The sequence below is a fragment of the Lepus europaeus genome, chromosome X (genome assembly GCF_033115175.1).
Source record: "Lepus europaeus isolate LE1 chromosome X, mLepTim1.pri, whole genome shotgun sequence".
Lineage (NCBI taxonomy): Eukaryota > Metazoa > Chordata > Mammalia > Lagomorpha > Leporidae > Lepus > Lepus europaeus.
Window position 1 is genome coordinate 44,485,543 of NC_084850.1, and position 14,935 is coordinate 44,500,477.

The following is a 14,935-nucleotide window of genomic DNA, read 5'->3' on the forward strand; positions in this document are numbered from 1 at the left end:
GCCGTTGGTTCATCCTCCAATGGCCGCCGCGGTAGGTGCACTGCGCTGATCCGATGGCAGGAGCCAGGTGCTTCTCCTGGTCTCCCATGGGGTGCAGGGCCCAAGAACTTGGGCCATCCTCCACTGCACTCCCGGGCCATAGCAGAGAGCTGGCCTGGAAGAGGGGCAACCGGGACAGGATCGGTGCCCCGACCGGGATTAGAACCCGGTGTGCCGGCGCTGCAAGGCGGAGGATTAGCCTATTGAGCCGCGGTGCAGGCCTTTAAAGATTTATTTTATTTATTTGAAAGACAGAGTTACAGAAAGAGGCAGAGATAGACAGAGAGGTCTTCCATCCGCTGGTTCACTCCCCAGATGGCCACAATGGCTGGAGCTGTGCTGATCCGAAGCCAGGAGCCTGGAGCTTCCTCCAGGTCTCCCGCTGGTGTAGGGGCCCAAGAACTTGGGCCATCTTGTACTGCTTTCCCAGGCCAGAGCAGAGAGCTGGATCGTAAGTGGAGTAGCCAGAACTCGAACTGCTGCCTATATGGGATGCAGGCACTTGCAGGCGGTGGCTTTACCCGCTATGCCACAGTGTCGGCCCCCAGACTACTACACTTCTGATCCAGCTTCCTGCTAATGCACACTTTGGGAGGTAGCTCAAGTTCTTAGGTTCTTGCCACTCACATAGGAGACCTGGATGAAGTTCTAGCCTCCTTGCTTTGGCCTGCCCAAGCCCTGGCTGCTGTGGGCATTTGAGGAGCGAACCAGTGGATAGAAGAATTCTCTGTCTCTGCCTTTCAAATAAAATGAAGTAAATAAAAATTTAAAAATCAATAGGGATTCATGGAATTATCAACAAAACCCTTTGTTCTCCTGTCACATGACCTGTGTATTCCTTAACCAGGATTTGAAGAGTAAAAATTCACACAGAATGGGTCTGGTCATTGTGTGATGGTGTGATAGTCACAATGCAGCCAGCCGGTAATCTAGGCTAGTTTCTACTATTCTGTCTGACAAATATACTGACTAGACATCTGAAAGCAGGTTCAGGTAAATAACTTACTAGCACCTATTCCAAGGGGAATGATAGTAGTGGCAGGAAATACTTCAGTATTTTAGTTCTTCAGTATTTATGCCTAGGGTAAATAAGCCTACTTTGTTTATTTGCAATGTGCACTTAAAAAGATGTTTATTTTCAAAGTCAGAGTTACAGAGATGGAGAGACAGAGAGCGGGATCTTCAATCTGCTGGTTCACTCTCCCAGATGGCTGCAGTGGGCTAGCACTGGGCCAGGAGCCAGGAGCCAGGAGCTTCATCCTGGTCTTCCGCTGGTTTTCCTAGGCTATTAGCAGGGAGCTGGACTGGAAGTGGAGCAGCTGGTACTTGAGGTACTTGAATCGGACCCCATATGGGATGCTGATGTTACATGTAGTGGCTTTACCCGCTATGCCACGTGGGCCCTAATGTGTACTTTTAAAAATCAGCCCATTTGTATCTGTGGCCCACTTCTTTAGTTTTATATGACTTGTAAACAAATGGGGTGGACATTTGCTGTAGTGGTAAGATGGTACTTAGGATGCTCACAAGCCATATCAGAGTGCTTAGATTCAAGTTCTGGCACCACTCCCAATTTCAGCTTCCTGCTCATGCACATTCTGGGGGGGCAACAGGTGAAGGTTAAGTAATTGAGTTCCTGCCATCCGCATGGGGAGACACGGATTGAGTTCCAGCCATCTTCTGCTTTGCCAGGCATGTTAGCAGGGAGCTGGAGGGGAAGCAGAACAGCTGGGACTCGAACCAGCACCCATATGGGATGCCAGCACTATAGATGGAGGCTTAACCTGTTGTGCCACGGTGCCAGCCCCAAGAGTATTATTTTTTAAGATTTATTGTTTATTCGAAAGGCAGAGTGACACAGAGAGGGAAAGAGATCTTTTTCATCTGCTGGTTCACTCCTCAAATGCCAACAAGAGCCAGGGCTGGACTAGGGCAAAGCCAGGAGCCAGGAACTCCATCTGGGTCTCCCACCTGGGCATCATCCACTGCCCACCCAGATGCACCAGAAAGAAGCTGGATTGGAAGTTGTGCAGCTGGGACTTGACTGGACTCTAGTATGGAATGCCAGGGTTGTAAGTGGTAACTAACCTCACTGCGCCACAATGCTGGCGCTGAAAGGGTACCATCTAAATAACAAATTTTATTATGTGGCAACTCCTTAATTCTCTTTTTCAAAATTTTCCTATTTTCACTGTCATTTAAATGTAAGCTTGTTTTTATTAAGTTTGAACTTCCTTTGACAGTCTGGAGAGAGAACTAGAGAACTGTATATGTAATCTGATTTCAATTTGTAAAAAATAAAGTGTGATAGGGGCTGCCACTGTGGTGTAGCAGGTTAAAGCCCTGGCCTGAAGCGCCGGCATCCCATATGGACACCGGTTCTAGTCCCGGCTCCTCTTCTGGTCTAGATCTCTGCTATGGCCTGGGAAAGCAGTAGAGGATGGCCCAAGTCGTTGGGCCCCTGCACTCACATGTGAGACCTGGAGGAAGCTCCTGGCTTTGGATCGGCGCAGCTCCAGCCATTGTGGCCATCTGGGGAGTGAACCAGCAGATGGAAAACCTCTGTCTCTACCTCTCTTTCAAATAAAAATAAATATTAAAAAAATAAAGTGTGATCTTCACCACAAATGTGTAAACATATACTTAACCCTAAAATACATGGCCAAATATTAACTGGTTATTTCACGTATGTGTATGCTAGATACCTCCCAGGAACTTTACTCTCTGCTCTGTCCCGCAGATTTACCCCGAATAGACTACCTTGCAGGTCTTCCTTGTTCTCTGCCTTCCAGTTTGGTCAAAGGGAAATGCCCAGCAGGAGATAGAAGACTCAGGTACCTACTCCCCCTCATCCTGGCTTCTTTTTCAGGCCTTTGTGAGGCAACTCCATCTTGAAGATCACAGCTGCTGTGAAGTAACCCTTTCCACATAGCCATAGACCATTGCAGGACAGCCCCCCCCCGTCCCTTCCCCTCCCCAGCTCTCCACACCTTTCCCCTTCCCTCACCCCTCCTCTTCCCCCACCCTTTTGCTTCCTCTGCCATGCCTAAGGGTAATGACACCATTATAGCTTGATTATGTTCCTCTCACAAGGCCCTGAGTAGAATGCCTAACTCCCAGTACCTCAGAATGTGGTTGTATCTGGAAATAGGGTCTTTACAGAGATAACAGCTAAGTTAAAAATGAGGTCACTGGGGTGGGCCTGTACCTAATGATTTGTGTCCTTATATTGGTAATTTGGGGGGAAAAATCCTTTATTAATAAACTCTTCAAACCACCCATTCTGAGTCTTTATTTTTTTGGGTGGGGGGGCTGGGACTTGAATTGATAGGATTTTATGTGATTCTTATTTCCATATTTGTTCTTAATGTATTTTCTAAAATTTTTACAATAGCTATGGTTACTTTTCTAGTTGATCTGAAAAATAGTCATAAAAAATATGTAGTTTGACTAGGAAATCCCCATGTTTAGATGAACTTACAAGTACAGCTATGCAATACCATGGCACATCTCCATATATTCCCTATGCTAGGATTAAAGAGAAGGAACTTGACTTCTGCTGGGGAATCAGGGAAGTCTAGGTCAACGATCTAGGAGTCACAAATCTGTGATACCACCAAGATCTTTCCTGAGCAAGGTGAGTCTGTCAGCTTTGGTGACATTAAAGGCACAGCCCATATTTCTTGCTTTGAAACTTAGAAACAATTTTTATTTGAGATCTGAAATACAATTCCTAAAATATCAACTTCTCCAGAAAACCGTGGCTACACAATAATGCATTGCCTCTATCATGTTAGAACGTGCATTAGACTCAAATACAAAAACCATGAAACAAATCACCATCCTTCAACAATTTGAGCAAAGATAGGATGCCTAAGGAACAACATAGATGGATTTGCAGAGGATGGGCGGTTTTTACTTCAAGCACCATAAAAAAAAAAGAGCACAAATGCATGGGTTTTCGGGTATATACATTAAGTTGAACCTTTGGCACTAGGAATCAGGGCATTTTTTTTTATCACATAGCATTAACACAGATTAGAAAATTGTGTAGTGTCAAAGGGATGGAACCACCAGCGTTCAAGCAATGTTGTCAACTATGCAATAAAATGTTCTACTGAATTTTTCTTCTTTTTCTAATTACTGCATACACTGGCAGCAACTCTGAAATGAGAAAAGGAGCTTGTACTCCTTTTATTTTCTGTTTAATATAGAACAGAAAACAAATTGAAACATAAGCCCTGTTATACATTAACAATTTTAAAGAACATCAATTATACAAGAAAAAGACTAAGAACAAAAAAAAAGTGTTTTACAGATACCAGACATTAATGGTGAGTGGTCAGTAGACCCTCACAGGGCTTTGCGGTGGTACTCAGCAGAAGCCACTTTGTAATCACTGGCAGTAAACAGAGAAGCAGAATTCTTTGCCAGATATTTTAGGAAATCATGCAAATAGCCCAACAACAGAGCAAGGCTCTTCTCATCAAGGGGCGTATAAGCCAACATTGCTCCAATTCTCACAAATAATCTCAGTAGGTGTGGTGCTCCATAAACCTGGGACATCGGCGCATCAGGGTGAGCCAACAGGATTTCAGCATACTGGGGCCTCTCAAACTTATAGAGCAGCTGAGTGCCCAACATCACATTGAAATACTCTTTTATACCTCCCACAACTTCATTGACGGCATATTCCTTGTTGTCGATGTTTCCCTGTGACTTCTTGCAATTGGCGTACTCTTCCAGAATAGCATCTACATTCTTCTTGGCAGGGAGCTGAAAGAGCTGTTTCTGCCTGGTTACTAAGTCCCAGTCCTCAACAAGCCATGGTTTTAATTCTTCAGGGATCTTCACCTTCACTTCCATCCTATTCTTGAACGCATCCTCACTTTCGACAGTGGGATCAGCCCGGGCCCTCTTCTTCCGAGGGGGCTGGGGTGCTTCGCTGGTACTGCCACCATCTCCGTTCCCAGGAGTCTTCTGCTTGTTCTTCCTTGTCTTCCTCACAGATCCTGAAGGGGGGTTCTCAGCCGAGCGACCCCCCCATCTTCCTGGGAGAGCTTGTTCAACATTCTTCGGTTGTTGGCCAGCTGTCTTCTTTCCTGAGGAGGCGCCTCTCATCTTACTTCTCTGCATGTTGCCTCTAGTTGGCTTTTTGAAGTTGTCTTCTTCCGCAGATTGTTGTCCACGAGTTTGAGAACCCTGCTTTCTGGAACTCATTCAACCCTGTTTTTATTCCAACCACTGTAATACATAAAGTATTTTACATGTTTGTTTTCTACAGCGATCTTAAACTATGGTTCATAAAGGCCCATTAGGCCACAACATATGCTAACTCCTACTACCCACTACTGTCATCCCACCCAGGCTTCCTCAGACTGCCTTACAGTTTATGTCACTAACAAGTATAGATGTGCAATTTTAGAGAAAGAAGGAACTAAAATGAGAAAGTAATGATAAAAGGCAGTGGAGTTGAAATGCAAGACTTTGGAACAGAACAGAAGGAATGACAATGTGAAAGAAATCAGGAACATCAATTTAGCCAAAGAGAGGCAAAATGAGCAACAGTAAAACAAGTAACCGGAAAGGTTCTTGTCTCTGTCCAGGTAGGTCGGAAATAGGGTGAGGACAGTAAAGAGAAACTGAGCGACATGCTGAAGGAGACCAGGAGTCAAAGGGGCTCTGAAATGTCAAACGTGGGGAGCTAATGAGTTAACAGAAGTAACTTTTTAAGGGTTACTTTGGAATCAGCAATAAAAATGAACGAATGGAGGTAAATCATCCATCTATTTGGTTTGTCATCATCTATTGCTGTATTTTTGCTTCCAGATAGGCACTATGGTAGGTGTTAGGGATTCAAACATCTAAAGTGACAATTATAAAACAAGGTTAGTATGTGATGGTTTACAGGCACAGAATACTTTGGTAGCAGACAAGAAATGGCATGGAACAAAATCTCCAATTATCATTGGTTGGGGGGGCGTAAAAAGTTGGTGAGGGAGGAGTCAGTGAGGACTCCCAGTTTGAGGAGTGATTAGGTCATTAGTATTATCACAAAATAATACTGCATCTACAGGAGAAGAAATTGTTGTTCAGTATCAGCCTTCTTGCATGTGTGGTGTGCATTTCAACATAGCATTTTAGAGTTTAGGTGAGAGAAGTCAGAACTAGAAATGAAATCTGAGAGTAATCATCATATAGCTGGCAATGGACACTATGAGGGAGACCAGAGGAAGAATTTCCAGCATTAAAATCTGGGAAACCTGAGGAAGAGATATATAAGGGGTGAGCAGAAAGGCCAAATGAAACAAATAGCCAGAGCAGTCATAGGAAAATTAGGAGACTATTAATTTGGAAGCCCAAGTTGAGAATTTCAAGAAGCGACAGGAATAATCGACAGTAAGGGAGGGCTAGAAAGGATGCAAAAATAATCCTATGGTGTGAGAGGTCAAACAATTCTTTTCACTTACACAATCTTCCTTCTTTCCTTTCCAAGAATGCCTAGTGAGTTCCCAGATTTTACAGATCTTCTGAGTTGGTCTGTAAGAATGGAGTAGGAAACACAGCCTAGAAAATAAAGCAGGTATCTACAATCAAAGTGAACTTCGGTAAAGTCACCTAGGAAAAAATAATTTATAGACATGTATTTCACAACTGCTGTGAGAAAATACTTGGGGTCTCACATGATAAAGATCTTTACTTTGAACAGGACCTAGCATTTATGAGCTGTGCATCCCTGGGCCTCTCTTTTTCTTGTCTATATAACGTGGCAAGTTATTCCCAGCCTTCACAAGCTCCTTAAAGAATTTCTGAAATGTGATGTGGCTCAGTAGCTTGCAGGAACACCTGTACATGTGAATGCAAAGATGTTCACTGTAGTTTTTGTAGTGTTTGTAATACTGAGGAACTGGAAACTACATATTCTTCACCAGGGAAATGTATACATCTTAAACATAAATTATATAAGCACAGAACAGAAGAGCATTCAAATGAACTAAACAGAATCCCAGGTACTGACATGGGAAGTTTTCAATATGGTTAGATAAATAAGCAGGTTGCAAAATACTAGGTACAACACAATCCCAAAGGAACAGACAGCCCAGGCAGAGAAATAAGCATCAATCTCAGTTCTCTTGAGTGTGATCTTGTTTCTGTGTATTTTGAACAGGTACCTATCAATGCATAGGGAAATATAAACACCAGCCTGGTAAAGTCAGTGGTAAGCTCTGAGAAAGGGGCAAGGGTAGATCAGTTTCACAGCAGGTTTCCATAGTAACTGTAACTTGCATATACAGCGATGTTCTACCAGTCAATTCCTAACCCTTAAGTATATGTGGACAGATGCCTAGGAAGCCCCAAGGCAGAATTCAGAGGTTACCAAGCAGACAATATCCTCTAACTGAAAGGTCCGAAGCTCTGAGCAAGAATTAAAAAGCAAAGCTAATCTTCAGAACATCAAAAGCTGTGACTAAGATGACTGATCCTAAGGGAACCAGAAAGCTGCTGGCGCAGAGGGTTACAGATACATCCTGTGAAAACAGTGGCTATCATGCTTACAAAATCTCTTAAAAAAAAAAAAAGGAATTCATTGTGTCTGGGACAGAAGGAATTAAGTAAAATCCAGAAAGCCTATCTTAAGGCTTGCTCATATAGTGCACAAATGCAAAACAAGGCAATGCTAGTAAAAAATACTAAAGAATGCAAGATGGCTTAGTGCCAACTAGACCACAAAACATATAGAGCCAGCCTGGGCAAGAGCTATTCTGAAAGACACATTTGGGGAAGCCAGTGCTGTGGTATAGCGGGGTAAAGCTGCTGCCTGCAGTGCCAGCATCCCATATGGGCACTGGTTCCAGTCCCGGCTGCTCTACTTCCAATCCAGTTCTCTGGTATAGCCTGGGAAAATAGTGGAAGAGGCCCAAGTCCTTGGGCCCTTGCACCTGCGTGGGAGACCCAGAAGCTCCTGGCTCCAGATCGGTGCAGCTCTGGCCATTGCAGCCATTTGTGGGAGTGAACCAGCGGATGGAAGACCTCTCTCTCTGCTTCCCTGTAACTCTGCTTTTCAAATTAATCAATAAATCTTTAAAAGACACATCTGGGTTATCAGCAATTTGCTAGTGTTCCTCTCTAGGGGAACTCCAGAGTGATAGCTGAACCTCTTGTATATCCCTTGGTAGCAGATGCCTGCCTAAGAAAATTGCAAAGAATTCAACCTGGTTCCCATTACAGTGGATGAATTTAGTTATTCTGCAAATTCTTTAGTTCCAAGTCAATGGAATATCTAACATTGCTATAGAATACCTGCACCATTAGTCAAGGCTTATGTAGCCAGTGTGGGTACAGCCAGGATGAAACCTTTTATTTTCATCTGGGTGCCCTACACAACAAACAAGTAACCACTACTTGGGAGTCAGGAACCAGACATCATCCACTCAACCTTTGGCTCCTCCTTTATGGTATGGTGTCTCTACCACATAGCCCCTTTCCCAGCAGCTTAACAGTGCTGTAAGGATGCACCGACTAATGTGCTTTGCACATTCTTTGCCAAAAACAAAGCTCTTACATATTGCTGAGCTGTTTTAATCTGCTACTTTCCACTAACACATACCCACTGCTTCTGATAGCCTTTCTCCAATCTCACAGTGAAAGGTCCCTAAACCCTCTTTGATCTTTAAGCCTTTCCTAGCTATTCTAGGCCACGTTTCTGATACTAGTACCCCAGAGCTGCTTAACAAGTGGTGGTGGTGGGGAGGGGGTGTTTTCAGCACACGGAGAAAATGAAAGCACCATTAGGGATAGCAGCTTCTATTTTCCTACTGGTTTTCTACAAGTCAGCTTTAAGGCAAAGCAGAAATTAAGGAAACACACTTATATGTCTTAGCTTTCTATCTTTAACGTTGCCAAGTTTATTTAAAATATCTAAATATACATTTAAACAGAAAGAAGCTCACTCTGGCTATCAAATCTTGAAAACTACAACTTATTACTGTTATTTGAGAGCTATAAGTATGACCCATCAAGTGGCCTACCTTAGACTTAACCACTCCCTCTAGAAACATCTGGTACATTCCCTCACTGCTTGTCTTCTCTAATAACCAATTATTAAACATTCTGTGTAAATTTTTTTTGCCCTCATTTCCTCCTACTTTGGTACCTCCAAGAAGTAGATTTAGTGGCAAAGAGGCTTTTAACACTTCTACAGCCAAGTTACCCCCACTCCCCAAGTTTTAACAATCCCAGAAGTAGTGTGGAAAAGTGCTGATCACTCATACTCTGGTCAGCACTGGGAATCTTTAAAAATATTTGTGAATTTGTTAAGGAGATAGGTTGTTTTAGTTTCCAGTTTGTATTTGTTAGTGATGGTTTAACACTGAAAAAATGTGCCCACTGCCCATTCATTTTGAATTGGTCTTTAGCGCTTTTAATATCCAATGAGCTCTTTATACTGTCATTTTCCACAAATATTTCTCCTAAGGTGTTCTTTTAGTGTATGACATCAATATTTTTCAAGTCTTGTGATCAAATGTATAATTTTCCCTTCCATTTTTAAGTTTAAAAACTAAGAACAAATGATGACATCTTTCTATACATTTAATGCCTTAACCCACCTAGGATTTACTTGTAAATTATGAACTGAAAATCTATATGTATTTTCCACCAATAAACTAAATTTTTACTACCACTTACAGTTCCTTTGTAAACCTATACATATTATACTATATAAAAATGTGAAGTTGCTACCTTATCTCCCTACCCCCAGGAATAACCGCTGAAGGACTATGTATGCCTTCGAATATTTTTATGTATACATTCAAATAAAGCATAATTTAAAAGGTCAATATGTACACTATACATAGCATGCATTTACTCAGTTCTAAAAAAGCTGAGCTGCATACTGCTCTGCCCCTTGCTCCCCGCCCCCTTATCATGGGTATCCTTCCATGTCAGTACATACCTACCTCTTTAGTATCCACACCACATTCTGTAATCTGTTATGTACCAGAATTTACCCAGCTTCATATTAATGAATATTTAGGTTCGTTCTAGTATTTCATCATCACAAAAACAATGTTATAGACATTGATTCATAGATATATTAGAACATAAGTATTTCTGAAGGGCATGTTCCAAGGGAAACTACTCAGTGGAAGGATTTGTCTATTTACAACCCTGCTAAGAGCCAAATTAACTTCATCAAGAACTGGTTTTAATTTGTACTCAGCAAATATGCCCAAGTTCATTCTTCTACACCTTCAGCAACACTAGATAAACATCTTTTTGAAAAAGTAGCTTTTTTTGTGCCAATTTAACATGTAATGATGTAGTTCCATTTGAATTTGTGTGATATCAAGCATCTTTTTGTACATTCATTGGTCAGGTATCTGTTTCTTACAAAGATATTTTCGTTTGCTTTTCTACTAGGTTTGCTGCTTTTTATTGATTTCTAGTGAATTTTTTCCAAAATGTCACCTTTACTAAAGTGTATCTAATGGTATGTCACTATAAGATAACATGTATTTGTGTAGATCTCAGTATCACAAATATGTCAATCTTTATCTTTGTGACTTTTGGTCTTTATGTCATGCTTGGGAAGGATGCCCCCAGACCATTATGGTAAAAATGATTTAATGCATCATTTCTTGGTGTTTTCAATTTTTTCCATCGTAACTAACTTTTCCAAATATTCATTGATGAATATTTATTAATAATAATGAAGGATATACCCTTTCCCCACTGATTTGAAATGCTATAACATTCTAAATTCCCAGGTATATGGGTCCCTTAAGGTACTGTACCCTCAATTATTTAGGATTACTTCATTTTTACAGTTATCACTGTCCCTAGGCCATCTGTTCTGTCAGAGTGGTATGTCTGTCCTACCACCTTCACACTGGTCTAATTATTAGTTTAGCAGCTTAAACAACGCCCTTGACTAACATTTGTAAGCAGGCATTAAGGATGTTTGATGCAGCACTATCTGAAACAGCAAAACACTGGAGTCAACCTAAAAGGCTGTCAATGGTGATTTGGCAAAATAAACCGTGGTGCATAACCTAACAAGGAGTACGTTGCTAATTAAAGGACTGCAACTTTGCAAGGGGTAAGATAGAACTTTTAGACATTAAGGAAGCCAAGACAATTTGTTGAATAAAATTAAAAATAGTCAGTTGCAAAACAATATCAAGAGTATAACACCATATTTGCATAAAGAAAAACACAAAATATTATATATATATATCTCCATATACATTTTAGACAGGTACATAACTTAGCGATCTAGAAGGAAATAGGGCAAACTGGTAAGAGTGATTAACTCCAGGGAGGGAAAGAGAATTGGGAGTGGCAAGAAAAGGGAACCAGAACCTATTCTAATGTTTAAACATTTTACAAGGACATTATTCTTATTTCAATTATGTGATTAAAAATTTATTAAAAACAACACATGTATTTAAAAATACACACTTACTTTCTGATCCATTCTTGTCCATGGAAACCTTATATAACCTGATTTTTAAGTTCACCTCACCACATATTTTATACTTCGCAGCCATACCATTCAGACTAGATCCCCTCCCTCTTAGGGTCTACCCATCCTTGAAAGGACAGGTCAAGGTCCTTTCCCTTTTCCAGGTCACCCTGACCCTTGCTTTCTCTGAACATGTACTGGCCCGATACTCTACCTCCCTACTTTTGTTCTTAATCATTTTCTAAATGGTCTCATGTAACGGTGTTTTGTGCCTATCCATCTAATGTATCTCTTTCATGGCAGTGCCCTCTTCTAAAGTCTGGATTTCAGCAGGGAGAATACGACTCCATGAGAAATACAGCTTTGAAGAGACTGAAAAATCTTCTTTCAACTCTTTATGCAAGCAATAGGCCATCTGGGAAGCAAGACTCCAAATGCTAACATTTTTTGTGTATGTATGTGTCGCAAACAAGGCTGAAAACATCTCCTCCAGTTTGTTTAGAATAAACCTTAAAGTGCACATATATCATGTCAGTTACATTTATATCAATTTCCTGTTTGGATCTTGGAACATTTTCTTTATGCTTAACAGGTTTTGTGTGTGTGTGTGTGTGTGTTAGTCTGAACAAAGGAGGAATGATATAAAATTTGTTAGCAGGCTGAATATGGTAAGATGTTAAAATTACAGCACCCGGAAATTTCCCCATAGAAAATATGACCAATGTACTTAAAACCTTTTGAGATTGTTAGAATTAGCCAGAAATCCTAATTTCAGTCCTAGTGGTAACTGCTGCTTCTGGAAAATGAGGAGAGAAATCAATAGCATTAATTTTTCCCCTTATAACTGCAAAAAGGGGATCCACTGCTTTCAGAAGTGTGTGCTAGATGTACATGTGTAAAACAGGATGCATCAAGACTAGCAGAGCAACAATTATTATTAAAGCAAACACTTATTTGGGCTAGGCATTGTCCTGAAGCAAGAACTGCTATGTTAGAATCTCCATTTTTACAGATAAGGACACTTGGGCACAAAGTGAATTAAGTATCTTACCCAAGATCACACAGTGGCAGAGTTAGGATTTCAATTCAGAAAGTTGCTATTTGCTCCTCCACATTGAATTATACTGCATGTGGGATGCCATCCCCCCCAAATAAAATCTGGATTTGTGGATCTAACATAGGGAATCAGTCTTAGCAGTATACTTTACTAACGCACAGAAGACTGTAAAGCCCTCTGTCACCTATCCTTTTTCTCTACTGGAAGCATGAGTGGACTCAGCATTGAAGAGTACTTTCTCAGATAGGAGCTTACTAATTCTGCAAACATTCCTGTAAGCTTAGGTAGTAGTATGTTGTGTGAGAACTAAGGTCAGAAGGGAGGCACTTACCCAAGATTCTGTAAACAGGGATGGTTCTGCTATCAGGATCAGACCTCCTGACCCTTTACTGTACAGTAAACTTAAGCTTTTCAGACGGTGACCTAGAAGGTCAAACAAAGGGACAAGAAAGGACATTAAAAAAAGGTATGAGAGGATGATTTTCTTCTCCACCAGTATAAGCAATTTTACTACACACAAAGGACACCAAAGCTGATAAATAATGTACAAGTGCTTCATTTTCCTTTCTTGTGGTTATATTTTCAAATTTACTTTATTGTATGTTTATCCAACCTTTGACAAATTAATTTGTTTCCCCCCCTACTTTTTATTAAGGATAGTAGCAAATGGATAAAAATGTAGAAGGAATCCATCATGCAGCTTCAACAATTACTAACTGAAGGCCATCTTGTTTCATCTATAACCCCACCCACTGCTCCCTCCCCCCTCCCCCGAGTTTTTAAAGCTCACCGAATAGCTGACTTGTGTATTTTATTATGGAAAATTTCAAGTATATATCAAGAGAAAGAGATTAACAGAAGAAACCCACATGCCTATAATTCAGCTTAAACAATTAATAATTTACGGTTAATTTTCTCCCCTCTGTTCCCCTCCCCCTTCTCCCCTACCGCTGAGATTATTTTGAAGGAAATGCTAGTCACCAACGTGTTTTGAAGACAATCCCGGACATTATATTATTTAACCCACAAATATTTTTGTAAAAATTCGTATGAAATAAAGACAATCTGAGAACATAACCACAATAGGACTACAACGGCTAAAAAAATCGCTATCAATTCCTTGAAAACCTCCAAATATCGAAATCTGTGACCAAATTTTTCTGACGCATCTTAAATAGATTTTTACAGTCGGCGTGCTTTTGAATCAGGATCCAAACAAGGCCTACGCATCGCATGTGGCTCATCGTTCTCCATCCCCCTCCTCTTTAACTTTTTAATAGGGGAAAATTCCAATCCCCGCTATTTTGAGGCAATTCCCAGATAGTAAAATTATTTAATTGGTAAAAATTCACGTTATCTTGTTTTATCTTTAATTTCTCCCAGGGAGGAGGCTGAGGCGCAGAAAAGCCACTGTGACGAGCGAATTTACGTAATTTGTATTTTTCTCTCATTCTGCTACGTGGATATTTATCTCCGTAACAATAGTGAACCTCTCGAGAAAGCCGGTTTCCTCTCCAGTGCCTTATACGCAGTACTAGAGCACACATCTCTGAACACACGTCTCTGAGGTAGATACTATTATTATCACCATTTTACAAACATGGAAACCGAGACACAGAAAGAACAGGAGCCTTGCCCAAGCGGGGCGTTGGCGAGCAGGAATCAGAATCCGGCTCTGCCCGACTGTGAAGCAATTAGCTAATCCTATCTATAAAAACGCCGAAAAGGGGAAATCATCGACCCTTTTTCCCCACCCCCCACCCCGAAACCTGAAACGAGAATCCAGTTCTTCCCAGCAGCCGACGTGTGATCACTGCCGTTCCTCCAACCGCCATAGTAAAGCCAGGTTTCTCTGGCAACTGATATCCATACGCAGACACGTCACCCGGGAGGCGGGCTTAAGCCGTTCAACCAATCACGATCGTCTTGTCTAAGTTTTAGAATGTTCCATAACCAAATGATTGGACAACGACTCCGACGTCAGTAATGACACTCCGCCGCAGTAAAGGCGGGCGTAGCAACCTGCTTCTTCATGGTTAGAGCCTAAAAGGAACCAATCGGCTTCCTCCTTTCGCGCGGCTTCTGGCCAATGACGCTCGCGCTCTTAGATTCTGAACCCGCCCTCCAAAAGCGCGACAGCCGTTGGGTCATAAGTCTATAGGGCAGAGTGCTCACGTGGCCTATTTTCACGACCCAGAGTTCCTCTGACCAGAGAATTTTTTTCCTTTCTGCAGGGAGGCATTATGGGTTTGTGGTTTTTTTTTTTTTTTCCACTGGGAAAGGAAGTGTCTACGTGGCCTGCGGAAATAGGATAGGCGGAAATGAGCTAAGGTTCCCGCGAGTGGGGAAGCGCGAGGTCAAATCCAGGGCCA

At 41.5% G+C, this 14,935-nt stretch overlaps 1 protein-coding gene across 1 annotated transcript; it reads right to left on the reverse strand.

Annotated features, from left to right (window-relative positions):
• Nucleotides 1–3,718: 3,718 nt before the first annotated feature.
• On the reverse strand, nt 3,719–14,439 carry MORF4L2 (mortality factor 4 like 2). The gene is made up of 4 exons (XM_062184366.1): nt 14,333–14,439; nt 12,895–12,986; nt 6,510–6,606; nt 3,719–5,283 (listed from the first exon to the last, which is right to left on the reverse strand). The coding sequence occupies exon 4, from the start codon at nt 5,257–5,259 to the stop codon at nt 4,393–4,395; it is 867 nt and encodes a 288-aa protein (XP_062040350.1). The 5' UTR covers nt 5,260–5,283; nt 6,510–6,606; nt 12,895–12,986; nt 14,333–14,439; the 3' UTR covers nt 3,719–4,392.
• Between the last annotated feature and the right edge of the window lie 496 nt (nt 14,440–14,935).